General features: G+C 38.2%; 3 protein-coding genes across 3 annotated transcripts; 2 read left to right on the top strand and 1 right to left on the bottom strand.

The window, feature by feature from the left end:
* Positions 1 to 202: 202 nt before the first annotated feature.
* rnaseh2b (ribonuclease H2, subunit B) lies at positions 203 to 6,569 on the top strand. The gene is made up of 11 exons (XM_085374583.1): positions 203 to 374; positions 628 to 696; positions 3,859 to 3,966; positions 4,460 to 4,536; positions 4,779 to 4,893; positions 4,975 to 5,039; positions 5,145 to 5,250; positions 5,549 to 5,630; positions 5,716 to 5,761; positions 6,032 to 6,109; positions 6,440 to 6,569. The coding sequence occupies exons 1-11, from the start codon at positions 311 to 313 to the stop codon at positions 6,548 to 6,550; spliced, it is 921 nt and encodes a 306-aa protein (XP_085230709.1). The 5' UTR covers positions 203 to 310; the 3' UTR covers positions 6,551 to 6,569.
* Positions 6,570 to 9,729: 3,160 nt separating this feature from the next.
* On the bottom strand, positions 9,730 to 12,336 carry c9h13orf42 (chromosome 9 C13orf42 homolog). The gene is made up of 3 exons (XM_085375053.1): positions 11,917 to 12,336; positions 11,688 to 11,832; positions 9,730 to 9,974 (listed from the first exon to the last, which is right to left on the bottom strand). Exons 1-3 carry the CDS (start codon positions 12,334 to 12,336, stop codon positions 9,730 to 9,732), a joined length of 810 nt encoding a protein of 269 aa, XP_085231179.1.
* A 6,320-nt stretch (positions 12,337 to 18,656) lies between these two features.
* On the top strand, positions 18,657 to 19,610 carry LOC146615978 (TLR adapter interacting with SLC15A4 on the lysosome). The gene has a single exon (XM_085374982.1). The coding sequence runs from the start codon at positions 18,657 to 18,659 to the stop codon at positions 19,608 to 19,610; it is 954 nt and encodes a 317-aa protein (XP_085231108.1).
* Positions 19,611 to 21,216: the final 1,606 nt, after the last annotated feature.

Raw genomic sequence — 21,216 nt, 5'->3', positions numbered from 1 at the left:
GGAACGTACCACTACTACAACAGCAAGTGTGTAAAAGGTTAAAGTTAAAAGTCTACGTTTCACTGTTTTGAGCTCTTGACACCCCGGCATCCATTTATTTTTTTAACGACCAGACTTTCCCTCCAAAAGGGACAGAAAATAAGCCAACTGCGGATAAACAATGCAATGTTTTGTCCCGTGTGACACAAACCGGAAGTGAACGCAGAGAGGCGCCTTTTCTGAGCTTTCTGAGCACGCTCTTGAGTAGGCCAGCACTGTTTTTAAGTAAAAAAAAAAAAGTTAACTTACGCGCTTAACACAACTATACGACATGGCTACTAAAAAGAAGCGAACGTCAAACGTAGATAATGACAGCTGGGTTGTCATCGCTCCAGGTGGGTTAGAGAGTGTAGTATGAGCTAACTGAGCTAGCTTGCTGCGCACTTTGCAAGCAGTTATTAAGCGTTGATAGGTGTAATAACTGATGTAACTGCTGGTGGTGTTGTGAGCTTTTATGGAGGCTGCCATGCTCTTGTCTTAAACTACATGCTATAATAATAAATTAAAGCTTGGCATATTTGTTATAAGAAGAATAAGAAGGAGAAATAGTGGTGAATTATCATGTGGTGTCTGTTTTGATGTCTGCAGACTCTGCCATCGACACACACAAGCACGACGGTGATCCAGTTTTTGTGAGACTAAGGAATCCATCAACAGGTCTGATTGTGTCTTTATATACTTTGGTCTAGCTCTGAAACTTGGTGTTCATGTCATTATCATTAAGTGAGTAAACCTTTAGATGAAATTAAACTTCTATCATATAAAATGCAATGGAAATAAGAGAAACTGGCACACCGAGAAACTATGTGCCATTAGTCTAGGCACCCTGGACTGTATGCTTTATCAAGTTTTGAGCCTGATCTTAGAAGTAGAGAGGGTGTCTGTCTCCTAAATCCAAACTGGAAGCTAGTTCCACAGAAGAGGGACCAGAATGCTGAAGGCTCTGCTTCCCATTCTACTTTTAAATACCCTAGGAACCACAAGTAAATCATCAGTCTGAAAGTGATGTGCTCAATTTGGTTTATATAGTACTACGTGGCCTTTAGGATAAGATGGGACCTGATTATTTAAGACCCTGTATGAGAGGAAAAGGATTTAAAGTTTGATTCTTAATTAAACAAGGAGCCAATAAAGAGAAGCCAATGTGGGAGAGATAAAAGTCTCTCTTTTTAGTCCCTGTCAATACTCTTGCTTTGGATCAAATGAAGGCTTTTCAGGGAGCTATGAGATAAACCTGATAATGAATTACAGGAGTCTAGGCTAGAACCAGTAAATGCATAAATAAATCTTTCAGCATCACTCTGAGACAGGATGTTTTAAATTGTCAAGATACTGTGCAAATGCTAAGAAGAAGAAGAAGGCTGTAACTTATCGATAACAGCAGATTACGGGCTTTACAAGCCTGTGTTTCTAAAGTAATGCTGATCACTGAACGTATATCAGTAGATTAAAGTTTTGTGTGGGTGGCTCTGGGTTGACATCCTGCTATGTTTGGTTTAGTTTAAACTCTTTCTGTTCTTACTGTGTGTTACCATCACAGAACATAGTGTGCAACCATAACGTCCAGCCTCACTGCATGCTCTTTCCCGACTTCTGAGATCAACACGTAGCTGCTGCAAGAGATTTGAGAGCAGTTAAACTAACAAAGGAGAAAACTTTAACATCAGCTCTGAGCAGCGTTGTAAAAGAAAATCTGACCACTGTTTGCTTCTTTTGATTTAAGAGAGTCATAGTTACTCCCGCCGTTTACCCGCGCTTCATTGAATTTCTTCACTTTGACATTCAGAGCACTGGGCAGAAATCACATCGCGTCAACACCCACCGTGGGCCTTCGCGATGCTTTGTTTTAATTAAATATTAACTTAAAATTCAACAAGATGTCACTAAATCATAACCTGTGCCAACCCAGAACACTTAGCAGGGTAATGTCTATATTCACACACTTGTTTTGTTACTTGTTGGTTTGGACTTATGGATTATGCCTTTTTGTTTTCTAATGTGTGATTTATTTATTTTTTTAATTCAGTTGCAGTTCATTGATTTTTAATTGATAATCAAAATTGCTGAGGCTGGACTGACACACACACACACACACACACACACACACACACACACACGCACGCACTCCTTCATACACCAAGTGAATTTTTGCACAATACTGAGTCTTTTGCAGATTTCTATTGCACTGTTGTGTCTGTGTCGTTCTGTTCTCTCTGGTGTTGCACTGTCTTTGTTTTTGTTGCAATCTTTGTACATTGCACTTCATGCAGTCCTGTGTTGATTGTCTGTTATATGTCATATGTAGCACCATGGTCTTGGAGGAATGATGTCTTGTTTCACTGTGTACTGTACCACTACACATGGTTCGAATGACAATAAAGCCACTTGATCTTGATTAGCATGTAGTGTCATGTCTCAATATACTGTGAAATTAAAAACAAGTATATATCTTATAAAAAGAATGATAGAAAATTAAATTACAAAATTTTCACTAATTCTCCAAGCAAACACACAATAATGTTTGAATTTTTGTTTCAGTGCTTCTGCAGGTGTGTTGCACTTGCTAATTTGTGTTGCTTTTGTCCAGATGAACCCAAAGCAGGTCAGTCAGGCTGAAATCTTGAATCTGGGCCAGTTTTTCTGCTTTGAAACTCATCATTCTGTCTTCTAATCTTTTGGGTCATTAGCTAGCTATAGACTGAACTCCAGACCAAGCAGGATTCTGGTAGCAATAATGTATTCCAGCAGTACCTCTTGGAATACAGTATTGTCCAAATAGTGGACAAAATAGTTACTGTCCCTTCAACAGGCAGAAGGGTTGGAAGTTAGGTGGTGTACATGTAGGGATTGATTGTATTAACTTTTTTAAGAATTAAAAACAGTGGTGTAGAAAAACTGCTTTCTGTACAATTAACATTTTTTTTTTTCAATTTTTGGTCATCTAAAACTTTTCTAATCCTTGAGATGTTTCCCACTTTCCTTTGTGTTATTAAGGGCTAATCAGTGGAGTGGGAAATTGGGGTGTAAAACTGTCTCACATATGGAAACCCATTTCCACCACTAAAAAAAAAGTATCCATAACTTGAAATTTCGAGTTATCTTTTGAGTTAGTGCTGCCAATCAGTTATCTACGTGAATGACGTCATTTCCTTGTTATCCGGAAGCTGAAGCCCTCAGCTCCAAATGCTACAGTTAAGCTACCAGTATTACAGCCAGTCATGAATGCACAAATTGCTGATTATTTTCAGTGTGGCTTCACAAATTATGAAATCCTGGTGTTATTAGCTGAATCACATGCGTTACTATCAGCAAACGTACTCTTGAAAGCGCCAATTTGTTGCAATCCAGTTTTGAGTGTGTAGATTACTGATTGGCAGAGCTAACTCGAAATTTCGAGTTACTACTGTCGAAATTATGAGAAAATAAGTCGAAATTTCGAGTTATGAATACTTTTTTTTAAAATGGCGGACACAAGCATCCATACTCACATTTAAAACTCACATTGATTTATTTTTATCTTCTTTTTCAATTATATATTTATTTTGTTTATTGATTTCATTGTATGCTTAATATATGGTTTTTAACTGTTATCTCTGTTTTATTATTGGAAAGCACTTTGGTCAACTTTGTTGTTTTTAAAAGTGCTATATAAATAAAGTTGGATTGGATTGGATTAAAACAGAACCTCAAAAATAGATTTTTTTTTCACGTTTCCCATCAGGTGTTAAACTGGGCTAATTCTGTGTTTTGTAAACTGCAGTAACAGAACTGAAATAACACATTTCCTCCTTTTTTCATTTTTTTTTTAAAATCCTGCAGATGCAGCATCTCTGTACATGTTGGGTTGTGGGGATGTGATGCTGTATGAGGTCAAAGCATTTGAGGATGATTTCCACTCTTGGTTTGTTGGCCAGGCTGTGCAGAGAGGTGGGTCTCATTCCAGAGTAAACTGAATCAGTCTGATCATAATTACACACACAGCTATGATGTCGGTTCATTTGATCTTGAATCTGCATCAGCTATATTTGTCTGATGGGAAGAGTTTTGCAATCAGGGCTTATTCCAGCTTGGTTGAAGTCCATAGAAGCCAAATGATCTATTCAGAAGCTCCTTTTACATTGGACATAAATACTGACAAATGGATTCAACATACAGCTTACCTATAACATGACATCATACACCAAGCTGACAGCTCAGGTCTGTGATTCACAGGTTTGCATACTGCGATGCAGTTTAACTGTATTTGTAATAGTTTTCTTTTTATTTAATCAACAATTTATTGATTAAGTCATAGAAAAATTTATGAATTTTCAGCTGATGTCTCGCAGTTATTTAGTTTGCTGTCCTATAGCAAAATTTAATCAGATGCTAATTACGTGTCTTTGCTTTACCAGTTGTCTTTCTCTCTTTTTTTAATCAGATGGGAGACTGATCTTTGTAACACCTTTGGATCCTCTCTTTCTAATTTTGCCATATTTGATCAAATCTGGCAAAGAGGTAAGAAGAGGCTTACATACAATTAAGTGAAACATTTTTCAATTTCAGCATAGCATTACAGAGACATTAGATATTGTTTCATAAGGCACAGAACAGTAGAGGAAGTTCAGAAAAACTTGCATGGATTTAACTATATTGAATACATTATAAGTTTTTGTGTACAGAGGCAAAATTACAAAAATTATGTCATTGTCAAAAAAACGTGTGGACCTGACTGTTTCATCCCTTAATGTGTTGCTCAGGAAAAGTTCCAGCGTGTGGATCAAGTTGTTAAAGATGAAGAATTCCCAGCTTGCTCGAGGCTGCTTAGCTGCGCTCGTACCCTGGCCTCCTTGCACCACATCGCTGAGGAAAAAGGTGAATTTTACTTTTAAAGATACTATGATTCATGAAGCTACAAGGTCAAGCTGGATGCTTTGTCCAAATGTTGTGTTCCAGAGGTGGAAAGCCAGATGTATCATCGATACAGTCAAGAGAAAACCATGAACTGGTTAAAGAAAAAGGTATTTATTGAAAATCTATTTTTGCTCAATGCAATACAACACTGAAAATGCATGCTTATTTTTTGCACATGCTGCACATTTTCTTTATGTATGTATTTTTAATAGGTGGAGAGGACAGTTATTGCCTTAAAGAAAAAAAATGTCTCTGTGGGAGAAGGAGTGAAGTCCTCAACATATGTCAGAGTAAAGTCAGAGACAGACAACCAAGAGGGTAACTTAAGACCACTTAACGCTTTTAAGATGATTCCCATTTCTCAACCATCTGAATTTTCTGCCTCATTCTTAACCCGAGAAGACATATTTGGGCTTAAATAGTTTCTTCCTAGGAAGACTGTTGACCAGCAGATGGCAGTAGCGCTGCAAAGTTTTTGTTTATAGATTATGTTGACTCACAGATCACTTAAACAATTCCCTGACCTTAAGTTTTTAAATCTCTCGGTCATAAAGAAATACAGAAATAATCAAACAGGGCGATTTTGGTTATTTGTATCTCTTATTTAACGATACAGAGGACTTCATACGGTATTCCCACGGCCTGATATCAGAGTATATCACTGAAGACCTGAGCAAAGCCCTCCTCACACACTTGGGGTAAGTTGATGAATGATGAACATCTTAATGAGTAATGGTATTAACGCCACTGCAGATCAAGCACATCTCTTATTGTGCTTCATAGGTTACCAGAGCTCACAAGCCCAAAGGAGACCGAGCCTCCTTCTAAGGTATGAGCTCTTCCCACTTAGGTGCAAATATATGTGGTGTTGCATGTTTTCAGTTCTGCTTGCTGTCGTAGATGCCGTGCACTCTTCATGCACTCATCCACCTTACTGTAAAGTGTTGCATGTTTCACAGGGGAAATCCTCTGCCTGCGCTTGTGTGGGGTTAACTTTGCTTATAGTGTGAGGACATTAGAGCTTGTAGTGGTGGTTCTGTGGAAAAATAGCTTGGTGGTTTTAGTCATGAAAAGCCTGTCTTACTTCCTCGTTTGGCAGAAGCGGAAACTTTCAGACAAGCCGGTGGAGGCTGGAGAAGACTACACCAAATTCAACAGTGCAGATTTTGCGCGCAAAGTGAGTGTATGTCTGCTGGAATAGACTAAAGCATGTGGAGCGTCTGGTGGTTTTATCTTCGTTGTAATTACATGATAATGACCAAAGCTTGCTGTTATTTTAGCTTTTTCTATTTCTTTTTCTTTCTTTGTGTTTTTTTTTTAAGACGCTGATTGTTCGTGCAGTTTTTGTTTGGCGATCGCTTTCTTCAAGCCTGGTGTACATCGTGTATTCACAAGGCTGTGGCCTTTACCTTGTAGATTTAATTGAAGTTGATGTTATGTAATTAATTTCCTGCTGTCTCCACACAAGGGCGTTGTGTTATATTGATTTTTCTTTTTTGCATTTCAGCCGCCCAAGAAGATGACGGCAGCTCAGAAAAGTCTAGCTAAGGTGGACAAGACAGGCATGAAGCCCATGTCGTCCTTTTTCAGCCCCAAGGTCAAAGCAGAAAAGAAATGAATGCTGTTTGTGTTTGATTTGTGACATTTCTAATAAAGAAAAAAAAGTATTTGAAAGTACTTTCTTTTTAAATACTTTGAAGGTAAAGGGATCGTGGCACGTAATTTAGCATTCCTTTTAAACGGATAAATATATAATATTTAAAAAAACATTTCAGATGATATGGGTTCATTTAAGTTTCTGCATACTTCTTTTGCAACAACCACAAACTACACAAAGACTTTCTTTAATCCTACTTTAGTACCTAAACATTCATTCAGATCCTCTGTATCCTGAAATTGAGTGACAGGTATTTGTAACCCTGGGAAAATAAAACCAATAATGCAACACTCGCTGTATACCATAAAAGTTAGGTCAGGTAGATTGTGTTTTATTGACTTTTCATGTTTACAACTATTTTAACTTTAGCAATGATAAATACAATAACTTTGGCTGGTTTTGAGCTATTCACACAGCCCAGTCCTTGGACTTGCTGAACTTCTCTCTCACATGAAGCGCTCTGACTTTGAAAGGAGCCATTGTTACATTTTTCAGTTGGTTTTGATACCTCAGAGGACTCCAACCTTTCCTTGGGTCTTACCTGTACACTACTGTACAAAATTCTGTATCAAACACAATACTTAACCCTCACTTTGTTCAGTTTAAAATAGACATTAAAAGATAGGTTTAAAAAAAAATTCTTCACGATATCAAAAGAATTTCCTGATCTTTTATTTTAGAGTATACAAAAATGATCCAAGTTGGATCTTTAGTGTCATCAAGTGTCATCAAATTGATATGTATCTGAAATCAGTACTCACTTGGACACTATTACATGCATTTTGCTGGTACTAGATCGAAGCCCATTTTGCCCTCCGAAGTTCCTAAATTCTCAGTGGCATCAATTCAACAAGGTGCTGAAAAGATTCCTCAGAGATTTTGGTCCGTGTTGATGTGATTTTGTCACACAGTTGCTGCAGATTTGCTTGCTGAATATCTGTTATTTGAATTTCTCGTTCCACCACATCCCAAAGGTGCTCGAAAGGACTGGGATGTGGTGACTGTAGGCCGTCTGGTACCTTCATTTTTAGTCTTTTTAACATAATTGCTTTCAGAGGATGGGTAACTGAGGTCACAAAGTGATGGTCAATAGCAATTAGAGATGGACCGATCCGATATTACGTATCGGTATCGGTCCGATACTGACCTAAATGACTGGATCGGATATCGGAGAAAAATAAAAAATGTAATCCGATCCATTAAATATCACGAAAGCACCTCACAAAACTTGCAACACGCCGTAACTCACCTCAGAACGTTAGCATGTCGGAGCAGTATGCATCACGTGATAGAGCGGCTGTGGCATGCGGGACCTGTCGGTGGTCTGGATAGCATTTGGAGCTTCGCTAGCAACCTGGCATTTCATCTCCGACAAAGTTATCCCCGAGAGAAGTAAAGCAAGTGTGTAAGTCCATCTCTGAATGTTTGTAAAGCATTCCTGCGTTAAGCTTAACGAGCGACTGCCTCTCTCCGGCTGCTACTTCAATCGTGAAACTGCTTAAATGATCAGCTGATCGGCTTTTCTGTCGGGAGTCCGTCTTTGTTTTTGGCCCACTTTGCACCAGAAAGAGGAAACCAGCGGCTGAACAACAGCAGCACGTTTAAGCTTGATAAGCTGTTGTTAGAATTTATTTAATATTACTTTCTACACCAGGATCCTTTTCTAAGTAGCTGACGGCTGGTAACTGTGCAGGGGCGGATCTAGCAAAGTTTAGCCAGGGGGGCCGATAGGGCATTAACTGGGAAAAGGGGGCACAAAGACATACTTTTCTTTCTTATTCTCATTTAAAATGTCTAGCTTTTAATAAATAATTATCTGACACACAAAGTTTTAATTTGATGTAAAATGAATAGAAGTCAATTACTGTATATAGTGACTATTAAGTCTAATATATATATATATATATATATACACTAGTAAGCTATAGTACTTTTTCCTTTGGGAAGGTACCATCTGTGCAGTCTGCAATTTTGTTGAAGAAAGATGTTGAATCTATTTAATATTTCTTGAAAAATAATTGATTTCTGTGCATTTTTTTTCACACTGCATCAAATTAAGGTTGATTACGTTGATTAAGCATCATGAGGTGGCGCGTGAGGGGTGGTTCCCTATTTTTTATTTATTTATTTTTGTTGTTGCTGGGAGTTGGAACCCTATTAGTTAGGTTGCTTAATATTTCTGCTAAGTACTCTTTAAAATACCAGAATAGGGAGGATGGTGTAGGTCTAAGTTTATTAGATTGATCAGTATTGCTGAACTATGAAATATTTTTTTTGTATACAGGTATAACAGAATAGCTTTAGTGTAGTTGTTGTTTTAAACTTGAGTATGAACTTGCAGACTTGCAAAATGCAGCAAGATATTTAAAAAAACAGTTTTGTTGATTAAAAAACACTATATCGGATTCATATCGGTATCGGCAGATATCCAAATTTATGATATCGGTATCGGACATAAAAAAGTGGTATCGTGCCATCTCTAATAGCAATAGTCCTGTTAAATTGTGGTGTTTAAAGCAGCAGGAAAAAATATCCCCCACACAATTACACTACCAGCAGCTGTTAATACAAGGCAAGATAGATCCATGCTTTCAGATTGTTTGCACAAAATTCTGACCCAAAAATTTAGATGTGGTAGTGGAAATCAAGACCAGGCAACATCTTTCTAAACATGTTTTGATGAGCCTGTGTGAACTGCTGCCTCAGTTTCCTGTTCTTAACTGACCGGAGTGACACCTGTTGTGGTCTTCTGCTGCTTTAGCACATCCAATGTTGAAATATAAATATGTAATGGCCCTGGTGTCATGATTGCTGTGTTTTTCAATATGAAGTTATTTGGGGTTGACACTGTAATGCAGAGGTGCACCAAAAGGACACTTTAACAGAGTGAAATCCTTATTAATATGAAATATTATCACTTGTGCATTTCTTACTGTGACATGTTCAAGTCTCTGCCAAGGAAAAGCGAAATTTTAGAACACAAGGGTTAAAATATATTTCAACAGCTGGCTGCTTTTGCTTTAATAAAATTATTTTCTTTATTAAAAACTAAGTAATTGTCTGCACAGCTTTATTTATTTATTTTACTGGTGTCAAATGATCAGTGTGGCAGTGCTACTGATTTCAATGTCCACTAAGCTTCATTGCTTCTTTAATTTGGACTTGAAGCGCAGTGTCTGGAATGCGCTCTCCACCACTTTGGGCAGGTGGATCGGGTTTCTCTGAAGTCGCAGCCTGCTGCTCGTAGACCCGCTCTGTTTCTTCTTCGTGGGGATCCTTTCGTTGGCACAGTCAGGAACTGCTGTCTGGTCCGAAGCATCTGAGACTCGAGGAACTCGCAAGACCCAGTTAGAGTGGAGGTCATGTTCGGCCGAGCTGGAGGCCACTGTGGGAGGAAATGACAAGAACCCGAGGAAGCATTTAGTATATGTGCAAGTGGCAGCCATAATTAAAGCTAGTTGAAAGAAAAGCTTTGCTGTTAGCATCGATGCACTGTCTGAAAGGAGCTTTCAAAGCCTAACGTAAAATAATCATTATTTTCATTATTTCATACTTTCCCTGTGAGGTTGAGTTGGCAATGGGGTGAGCTCAAGCTGGAATTCTCAGTGTTTCAACTACTTTGTTTTACTGTTTTCTTGACTTGTACTCATGGCTTTTATTAATGAGAATATTTTCACTGGGTTGTAGGTGTTTAAAGAGCTGCTTTTAGCTGCTCCCTTCACAAGGACCTGCCACAATGGGTAGCTCTGCATATTTGATTTGGCAGATCTGTACTCCAGGTGCCATTCATGACACAACCACACAGGGGTGTGTCCTCCTGGGAATGAGCTGGGGATTTTTCCCTTGTTAAATAAATGTGTAAACCAATACACTGTGGAGCTACTGGGTCACCCATGTTTACCGGGTTTAAACAGCCTCCGTGAAAGGATTCACGAAAGCCTGATATTTGATATATTTGTTTTGTAAACCTCTCCAGGATGAATGAATCTAATCCTTAGCAGCAGCTGAACTGAAATTATGGATCTGGCCTCAAACAGCTCAGTCAGTGTATATTTATATCTCCCAAATTATGTCTACCGGTCTAATTAACATAGTTTAATAACAATTGCTGCATTTAATTCAGTGTGGCACCACTGCTCTTGTGTTTAAACTCATCAGATAAAGATAAACAAAGATAAATCTTTAGAAGCATTTTTCTTTACTGCTACAAGCAATAAGCTTAATACTGATACCAATACACACCTTTTCTGATTACATTGTTTTTACATGTCTGGAGTGGGCAGAGATGGGCCTTTTTTTAGTGCCATCAGTCGTTCAGCAACATAATGCGGAAAAAAAAGAAAAAAAGTGATCATGGGTAAAGGCAGACCGCATTTAAAATTGGATCCGTATCATTTAATTTGAAAATAAGAGATTGGTGAGGCCTTGGTGGAGGAGTGAACCTAATAGTTTATCATGTTTTGTATCTAAATCTGCAAAATACACGACGTCGACTGTTGAATTAACCTTGTGTAGTTGAGGAGGGATAGTGGATGTTGAACATGGAGCTGCCAGGCAGGAAGAAACCAGGAAAAACCCAGAGAGATTCATGGATGTAGTGAAGGAAGACATGCAGAGGGTTGGTGTGACAGAGGAGGATGTTAGGGAAATAGGGAAGATGGAGGCAGATGATCTGCTGTGGTGAAGCCACAACAAGAAGACGTTAGGGTAGCCTACTTAAAGATCAAGCACCTTTGACCATGTGGTGCGTGCATTCAAAAATGGCATAAAAGCCCTTTTTACATGTTTAACTTAGTCAGCTGCATCAGTGGCTTATGAATGCATGAATGTAAGCAGGGCAGTTTGCTGTGAAACAGAAAGCCTATATCACGTTTAGCAAATCACAGTAAATATTCTGATTTTGACCGAACCAATTTAATCATTGCTTTTGCAGTTTAAGTCTCACATCACATCCAAAACAGAATATCCAAACAAGCTGTTGGTGGCTTTATCACGTAGGTGACTTCACTGCTCGTAGGTTTCCAGGTTGTCTTAAGGTTCAATGATCCTCTCTCACTTCCAGCATTACTCAAATTAAATGCTGGAATTTCAAACTCACCAATAAAATCCACGTCTGCGTGCCCATCATCCTTGTATGGCTTGCGCAGAGGTTCGCTGTCACAGCTGGCAATGACCGCATCAAAGAACTGCAAAGTGTCGTCCTCAGTTGGAACTGGGGGTGCTGAGGGTTTGGCTCTTGATATCTGTGGTGTAAAATGATAGAAGAAAAAAGAAAACATTTTTGATATTTCCTTCCATGTGATATTGGCTGCTTGGTTTAAGCTTACCGGTCCCTCCTTTTTAGGCGGCGAGGGCGCAGGCTTCTTCTTGGAAGAAACTGTGGCCTTTGCGTCTGTACCCTTCAAGTCGCTCACACTCTTCATGTACTGCCTCCTCAGAGCCACAAGCGCTTCCAGGTATTCAAGGCAGTTCTGATTCTGTGAGTACAGCCATATCCTGTCCTCTTGTCTCTGATAATAGTACAAGGTCGACTCGATGCTCACTGTGCTTTTGCTCCGTTTTAAAGTCGAGCCCGCAGCTGCCTGAGTTTTCTCTCCTACAACGAGCATGGAGGTGCTGCGCACCAGCCTGACAGTGCAAGCGTTGTGGTAGTCCTGCTCTTCCCGACACCCACTACCACCACCACCATCCCGACCTCTCTGTCCATGATGGTTGGGACGGAACACATTATTGATCTTTCTGAACATTCCTCTAAGGACAGTATGTCATGTTGACAGACCTGCTCTCCAGTTCCCCTTTGCACACCATTTATCCATATACAAAAAAAGTACAAACCAACAAAAAACAGTTGTTGTCCTTTATGGGAGTCCTTATCACATCTTTGCTGGAGCTGTTCAACGGGACCAGAAGCTGTCCAGGGTGCTGAAATTGCCAAACTGCTACCTTGTTGTGCTACAAGAGCAGACGTGAGACAGGTGTCTAACCTGATCTCAGCATGTCCTTAATGTTATCGGATGTTGCTCAGCAACATTGCTGTAGCAACGGGTTGGTAACTCTACACTTTGCGCTCCCATTACTGAGCAGCAGACCTGTGTCAGATATCTTAACCCACAGGAGATTAAGTGGACAAAATAACTACAGCCACCAATGAAACTCTGGACCTTTTAGTTTTAGCGACTATAGCTGTGAAGCCACCTGTTTACACACCTGATACTAGAGAAAACGAAAGATAATCAGAAGCAGAAAGCTGCAGTTACACATGGGTTTACTCGTTTAGACTTTGGTGGTATTTTGTGCTTTCGAGACTTATAATTCAGCTGCATGAACAACCTAACAGCCTCATGAGTTTATGCTGTTATATATTAGGTTTCCTTTCCTCATTAATAAGAAATAACTTTCTCTCATGTTTCATGCACTGCTATTGTTGGAGTTCCCTATCACAAGCAGAGGAAGTCTGGACAGAAAGGAGTCCTTCAAGCCGACAAGGGACTTTCATCTCGAAAAAATCCAGGCCATAAATAACACCTGAAACCTCTCAACACTTTCACCACATATCTGATTTAGACTTCAGTGTATAGCTGCACTACAGCAAAGCTTGAGTCAAGTGAGGAAAAAGAAACTATTTCACGACCATCAAAGCCTCTGGGCTCAAGTGACTTTGACAGTTCAGTGCCTGAAGAATAGGCAAAGCATCAAGGAGGAAATGATTATTTGTGGTCACATAACTGAGTGTGAAGTTACCAATTCTGCTTTGCTGTGAACTCAGAGGATGGGAAAAAACTGTTTAAGCTAAAAACAATCAACAATTAATAAAGAAACGCTGTGAAATTTTTGAGGTACTTCAAACATTTGTGGTGTGATCTGCCATAAAACGAAAACAGGAATCAGTTATCTGGAACTTTCTGTTTCCTTGTATTTTTATCATATTAAACACGACTTTCTTTTCTGCTTTTATGCAAAGCTCAGTTGCACACCTGCTTTGTGAGGAAATGAAACATCAATGGTTTCTTTTTACAGCGCACATCTCGCCTTGCTGTCATCCAGCATCTACCATTTTACCTCATAGTGCAAGAAGGAAATCTGATGTGGAGGTAGGCACGTCTTATTTAGGTTTGCCAGGTATAAAGGGTTTAAATAATCAGGGAAAATACCAGCTAAATCCAGTGAAAACAACATATTAGTTGTAAAGATTACAAGCTGAAATGCATTAATGATGAGAGCAGAAGTTTGCAGACTTGGGATCAAGGTGAAAAGGGATAGTCCCACTTCCTTTTTGGGTTGTATAAAACAACAGCCAGGTTCAGACTCCAAAACAGACTTTTGAGAGAACCGCTTTAGGACGTTTAGTGCCAAAATACAGGTTTTAAGCTTTTCTGTGACTCAGATCTGAGGTAGGAAGATCATTCTTTTTAATAGATGAACAGTCTTTGGAAGTGTTAAACCAACATATTCTTCTGTTACATGTAACTTCTTAAACTCCAATTAAATTTTGAAATAGTTTGCAAAGACTTTTCAACAGGGATCAATTGTGCAGCAGAAATAGTTTGATGCTTCTTATAATGCTTATGCAAAATGTTCTCTCAGTGTTGCTTATGTCCCGTTTTGGTGCCTTTATTCAAATGCATACTGTTTGTATGCACTTAAATAAAAGCCTGTAGGGATGTGTGCTGCAAATATATATATATATATATATATATATATATATATATATATATATATTATGGAATGCCCTTTAGGAAAATATTATATATATATTCCAACCAAAGTCTGAATATATAGTATGATCTTTTGAATATATAGAATGAAACTTGAGTATATAGAATGAAACTTGAATATATAGAATGAAGCTTGAATATATAGAATGATCTTTTGAATATATAGAATGAAACTTGAATATATAGAATGATCTTTTGAATATATAGAATGAAACTTGAATATATAGAATGAAGCTTGAATATATAGAATGATCTTTTGAATATATAGAATGAAGCTTGAATATATAGAATGAAGCTTGAATATATAGAATGATCTTTTGAATATATAGAATGAAACTTGAATATATAGAATGAAGCTTGAATATATAGAATGATCTTTTGAATATATAGAATGAAACTTGAATATATAGAATGAAGCTTGAATATATAGAATGATCTTTTGAATATATAGAATGAAACTTGAATATATAGAATGAAGCTTGAATATATAGAATGATCTTTTGAATATATAGAATGAAACTTGAATATATAGAATGATCTTTTGAATATATAGAATGAAACTTGAATATATAGAATGAAGCTTGAATATATAGAATGATCTTTTGAACATATAGAATGAAACTTGAATATATAGAATGAAGCTTGAATATATAGAATGATCTTTTGAACATATAGAATGAAACTTGAATATATAGAATGAAGCTTGAATATATAGAATGATCTTTTGAATATATAGAATGAAACTTGAATATATAGAATGAAGCTTGAATATATAGAATGATCTTTTGAATATATAGAATGAAACTTGAATATATAGAATGATCTTTTGAATATATAGAATGAAACTTGAATATATAGAATGAAGCTTGAATATATAGAATGATCTTTTGAATATATAGAATGAAACTTGAATATATAGAATGATCTTTTGAATATATAGAATGAAACTTGAATATATAGAATGAAGCTTGAATATATAGAATGATCTTTTGAATATATAGAATGAAACTTGAATATATAGAATGATCTTTTGAATATATAGAATGAAACTTGAATATATAGAATGAAGCTTGAATATATAGAATGATCTTTTGAATATATAGAATGAAACTTGAATATATAGAATGATCTTTTGAATATATAGAATGAAACTTGAATATATAGAATGAAGCTTGAATATATAGAATGATCTTTTGAATATATAGAATGAAACTTGAATATATAGAATGATCTTTTGAACATATAGAATGAAACTTGAATATATAGAATGATCTTTTGAATATATAGAATGAAGCTTGAATATATAGAATGAAACTTGAATATATAGAATGATCTTTTGAATATATAGAATGAAGCTTGAATATATAGAATGATCTTTTGAACATATAGAATGAAACTTGAATATATAGAATGATCTTTTGAATATATAGAATGAAGCTTGAATATATAGAATGAAACTTGAATATATAGAATGATCTTTTGAAAATATAGAATGAAACTTGAATATACAGTGGGGCAAAAAAGTATTTAGTCAGCCACCGATTGTGCAAGTTCCCCCACCTAAAACGATGACAGAGGTCAGTAATTTGCACCAGAGGTACACTTCAACTGTGAGAGACAGAATGTGAAAAAAAAATCCATGAATCCACATGGTAGGATTTGTAAAGAATTTATTCGTAAATTAGGGTGGAAAATAAGTATTTGGTCAATAACAAAAATACAACTCAATACTTTGCAACATAACCTTTGTTGGCAATAACAGAGGTCAAACGTTTACTATAGGTCTTTACCAGGTTTGCACACACAGTAGCTGGTATTTTGACCCATTCCTCCATGCAGATCTTCTCGAGAGCAGTGATGTTTTGGGGCTGTCGCCGAGCAACACGGACTTTCAACTCCCGCCACAGATTTTCTATGGGGTTGAGGTCTGGAGACTGGCTAGGCCACTCCAGGACTTTCAAATGCTTCTTACGGAGCCACTCCTTTGTTGCCCGGGCGGTGTGTTTTGGATCATTGTCATGTTGGAAGACCCAGCCTCGTTTCATCTTCAAAGTTCTCACTGATGGAAGGAGGTTTTGGCTCAAAATCTCACGATACATGGCCCCATTCATTCTGTCCTTAACACGGATCAGTCGTCCTGTCCCCTTGGCAGAAAAACAGCCCCATAGCATGATGTTTCCACCCCCATGCTTCACAGTAGGTATGGTGTTCTTGGGATGCAACTCAGTATTCGTCTTCCTCCAAACACGACGAGTTGAGTTTATACCAAAAAGTTCTACTTTGGTTTCATCTGACCACATGACATTCTCCCAATCCTCTGCTGTATCATCCATGTGCTCTCTGGCAAACTTCAGACGAGCCTGGACATGCACTGGCTTCAGCAGCGGAACACGTCTGGCACTGCGGGATTTGATTCCCTGCCGTTGTAGTGTGTTACTGATGGTGACCTTTGTTACTTTGGTCCCAGCTCTCTGCAGGTCATTCACCAGGTCCCCCCGTGTGGTTCTGGGATCTTTGCTCACCGTTCTCATGATCATTTTGACCCCACGGGATGAGATCTTGCGTGGAGCCCCAGTTGAGATTATCAGTGGTCTTGAATGTCTTCCATTTTCTGATGATTGCTCCCACAGTTGATTTTTTCAAACCAAGCTGCTTGCCTATTGTAGATTCACTCTTCCCAGTCTGGTGCAGGTCTACAATACTTTTCCTGGTGTCCTTCGAAAGCTCTTTGGTCTTGGCCATGGCGGAGTTTGGAGTCTGACTGTTTGAGGCTGTGGACAGGTGTCTTTTATACAGATGATGAGTTCAAACAGGTGCCATTCATACAGGTAACGAGTGGGGGACAGAAAAGCTTCTTACAGAAGACGTTACAGGTCTGTGAGAGCCAGAGATTTTCCTTGTTTGAGGTGACCAAATACTTATTTTCCACCCTGATTTACGAATAAATTCTTTACAAATCCTACCATGTGAATTCATGGATTTTTTTTTTCACATTCGGTCTCTCACAGTTGAAGTGTACCTCTGGTGCAAATTACTGACCTCTGTCATCATTTTAAGTGGGGGAACTTGCACAATCGGTGGCTGACTAAATACTTTTTTGCCCCACTGTATATAGAATGTATGAACCTCATTTTTAGAGATGATGTGTTTCTGAATTCTCTGCCTTTACAAAATGGCATCAGCTGAACTATTTCAGTACTTTTTAGAGCTTGACAACTGTTTTGCGACAGCTGTTCAAATTGCAAATGGTAGAAATAATTTGAATTTATACTACATCACCTTGAAGAACACGTTTTCATTATTGCAACATTTCTAGTGCTCATGAATAATGTTCAACAAAATGTTTCTGGGAGAAGATTATGCACACTTCTTGAGGGAATTTATCAATCACTGATGGAGATGTCAACTGAGCTAACACTTCGAGCAGAAGCTGAAGCACATGTTATGGGCTCATTATATCATTCTACATCTCAAAGAGGAAGGTCAAGGTAAGTGATAAAAATGGAAACAAATTCATTCATAATGTGTATGGCACTTGAAAGAGTCAAGAGATGGCAAACAAGATAATGAATGCAAGAAATAAGAAAGAAGTTAACATATTTCTTCTTTTGTTTCTAACTCTTTTAGGTACAACATACCAGCTACTGAGCTGACTGATATGCGAGACTTGGGGTTTAGTTGGATGGCCATATCTCAAATGTTGTCAGTAAATGTTCGAACACTGTACAACCACAGGATACAACTAGTGGACTATGGAAATTTGCAATTTGAACAGCTGTCGCAAAACAGTTGTCAAGCTCTAAAAAGTACTGAAATTGTTCAGCTGATGCCATTTTGTAAAGGCAGAGAATTCAGAAACACATCATCTCTAAAAATGAGGTTCATACATTCTATATATTCAAAAGATCATTCCATATATTCAAGTTTCATTCTATATATTCAAAAGATCATTCTATATATTCAAGTTTCATTCTATATATTCAAAAGATCATTCTATATATTCAAGTTTCATTCTATATATTCAAAAGATCATTCTATATATTCAAGTTTCATTCTATATATTCAAAAGATCATTCTATATATTCAAGTTTCATTCTATATATTCAAAAGATCATTCTATATATTCAAGTTTCATTCTATATATTCAAAAGATCATTCTATATATTCAAGTTTCATTCTATATATTCAGACTTTGGTTGGAGTATATATATATAATATTTTCCTAAAGGGCATTCCATAATATGTATATATATATATATATATATATATATATATATATATCCGTATCACATGTTAAATTCCCTTTACTCTCACTGCATACATCTTCTGAATATGTGCTCTTTCTTGCAGCCATGCTTTGTGAAGGCAGATTGCTGATCATGACCTACTGTGAATTTGAAGAGCTGGACTCCCTTCCTTCTAAGCCAGCTTTCCAGAATTCTTATGGGTCACAGAAAGCAGCTGCTGCCCTCATACCAGGTTCCACCAGACATGCTCCGCTTGTTCATCACAATTCCCCGGAGCAGATAACTACAGACAACCGAAGGGCTTCAGCTGAGTTGTACATTTCTCCTTTGCAGTCCTTAAATCTTCAGAGAGCTCATCTAGGCAGGCAGATCTCTCGAGAGATAGAGATCCCGGCCCAAGCTCACTCAGGTGGCGATACCCCTTTCTTGGTTCCCTCGTTCTGTCAGAGCTTTTGCAAAAACTACAGTGACCTTCATATTGCAGGTGACCAAGTGCTGCCTCTCTCAGCTAATAATTGCGAGCTGAGGGTGTGTGCCAATGTACCGGATGTCGGTCCCTTTATCCAGTCTTGTGATGTGCCCCCAGCTGTGGAAGATTCCCTCCAAGGACACGAAGCTCGGGATGGGATGCTGTTTCCACTGAGGGGAGGTTCGAATCGGTGGAGACTGGGGAGCGGCCGTGATCGGAGCTTTTTGCTCCAGGAGCATGAAGGTCCATTTTCCAACTCCCTTCTGAATCACTACCTGGAGCAAAAACTCCTGGATCTGTATCAGCAATACATGATGGAGAATATGGCAAGAGAAGGAGCCCCTGGTTCAGACTCTGACGCAAGTGCCATTTGCCCTTTACTGGGCTCAGAGCTGGTCCTCACCAGCCTGGACCAAATCACTTTGCAGCTCAGCCGGGAGGGCAACATGGAGGCCGGCTTGGCCAAGGACATGGTCCTGAGCTGCTTCCTGCGAGTCGCTGGTGATATGCAGTCAAGTGAGATCAGTACTCCCTTTCTGCAGATTTCTAATGAGGCATCCAGGGAGCAACTCACAGAGAGTAATGAGTGACCCCACTGTCAAGGAACTCCTTCATTCAATACTGCCTTTCATTTCAGTACAACACTGAAAAAACCCAGGATTGGACTGAAAACCACATTTTTATTTTATTAGCTCTTGAGAAGATGTTAAATGAGAGTTCTACGTGGGATTATGCAGTAATTACCTGGAAAATGTGCCGTATTTATGCATCCTAAATTGAATTTGCAGTGATGACACTGGGATCTGTGTTTACCTGTCTTTAGTGCAGCTTTAACTTTCTAAAGAAAATAAAAACAGGAACTGAAAACTGAAACCGCTGCTTCCCGTTTTTCAAAAGAACATCGATGGTCTAGCAGAACAACATGAAATCAAAAACAGCATGCTGCCTCATTATGTATTATGTGCAGCCACATCTAAGATCATTTTGCATGCTTAATGATCACTGATTAATTAGATTTGACTTTTTTTTTTCACGAAGGAAACAAGGCTGTTTATGATGAAACTAGGAGGGAAGACACTGAATTTGCAACAAATATCCAAAAGTGCAGCCTTGAAATGCCCTTCGATCAACACGCTGTCATTCTAGGCTTCACACAGCAACTTCATCGGCTCTGTTACCTAAAAATGTAGCTGTAACCAAGTGCTGCATGAGTCGTTTGTTACCCCAGTCTCCCCATCAGGACTGCAGATGTAAAGAATTTGATTTCATGATGTCTGAGCAGCACATGAAAAGAGAATACATGCTTTAACGAAACAGATTTTCTATTAATTCAAAAGTCATCATCCAGGAGTGTAATTGCTCCTTAAGAATGAAAAGAAAACTCCACGAGCTGACTATTTCCCCCTCCTCCACTCTTCCTTGAACTCAGCTGTATGATGAGGACAAAGATGAATCAAGACTGCTGAAAATCATTGAAAGAAAACAAAGGCACTTTTGTACATCTCATGTCATTTATTCTCTTGTCTTGCAGATCACCTTTCCCCTTACTGACTCATCCACAGATTAATATCCCACCCTTGATGAAATTACTTATATTATAATGTGACTTATGAATGCTCCCTCTCTCTCTATGTGTCATTTTATGTGTTATGTAGCCAATTAGAGACATTTAATAACCCCTAAGGACTCTAATTAGTTTATATAATTGTCCTTTTGATCGTCTGACTCTCTGATGTTAGCATGAAATACTATAGATCATGGTTTTGGAGGCTACTCTGAAATCCATTTAAATGATGACTTTAGGGGGGTCGGATTCTTGCCTCCTTAAGTAATTAGAGAGAGGATCCCTCTAAAAATCAGTCACCTGAAGCACGATTCGGAGTTCCTCTGTGAGCTGTAGAAAAAGGCTTTGACCGTCTAACTGCCCGCTGTTCTGACCTACTCCCACAAACCTTTCTGATCTTCTGCAAACCCATTCACAGCCAGACCCAGCGCTTCATCCTCCATCCCCGCCGCACTGCCGTTTACTGATAACCTGTTGTTTAACCTCGGACTTCTCTTCACCTGCTCAAATAGATGTTATCCAGTATCCTCGGTTACTGGCTTCTTTCAGGAAAAAGTTGTTTACATCTCTGAGAAATCATACTTGGATTTTTTTTATAGCTCAGTCCTTTAGGTCATTCCTCTTTTATCATG

The sequence above is a fragment of the Diplotaxodon limnothrissa genome, linkage group LG16 (genome assembly GCF_057381915.1).
Source record: "Diplotaxodon limnothrissa isolate DT_005_m linkage group LG16, D_limnothrissa_male_GT1.1, whole genome shotgun sequence".
NCBI lineage: Eukaryota > Metazoa > Chordata > Actinopteri > Cichliformes > Cichlidae > Diplotaxodon > Diplotaxodon limnothrissa.
This window is presented reverse-complemented; position numbering and strand designations above follow the sequence as displayed.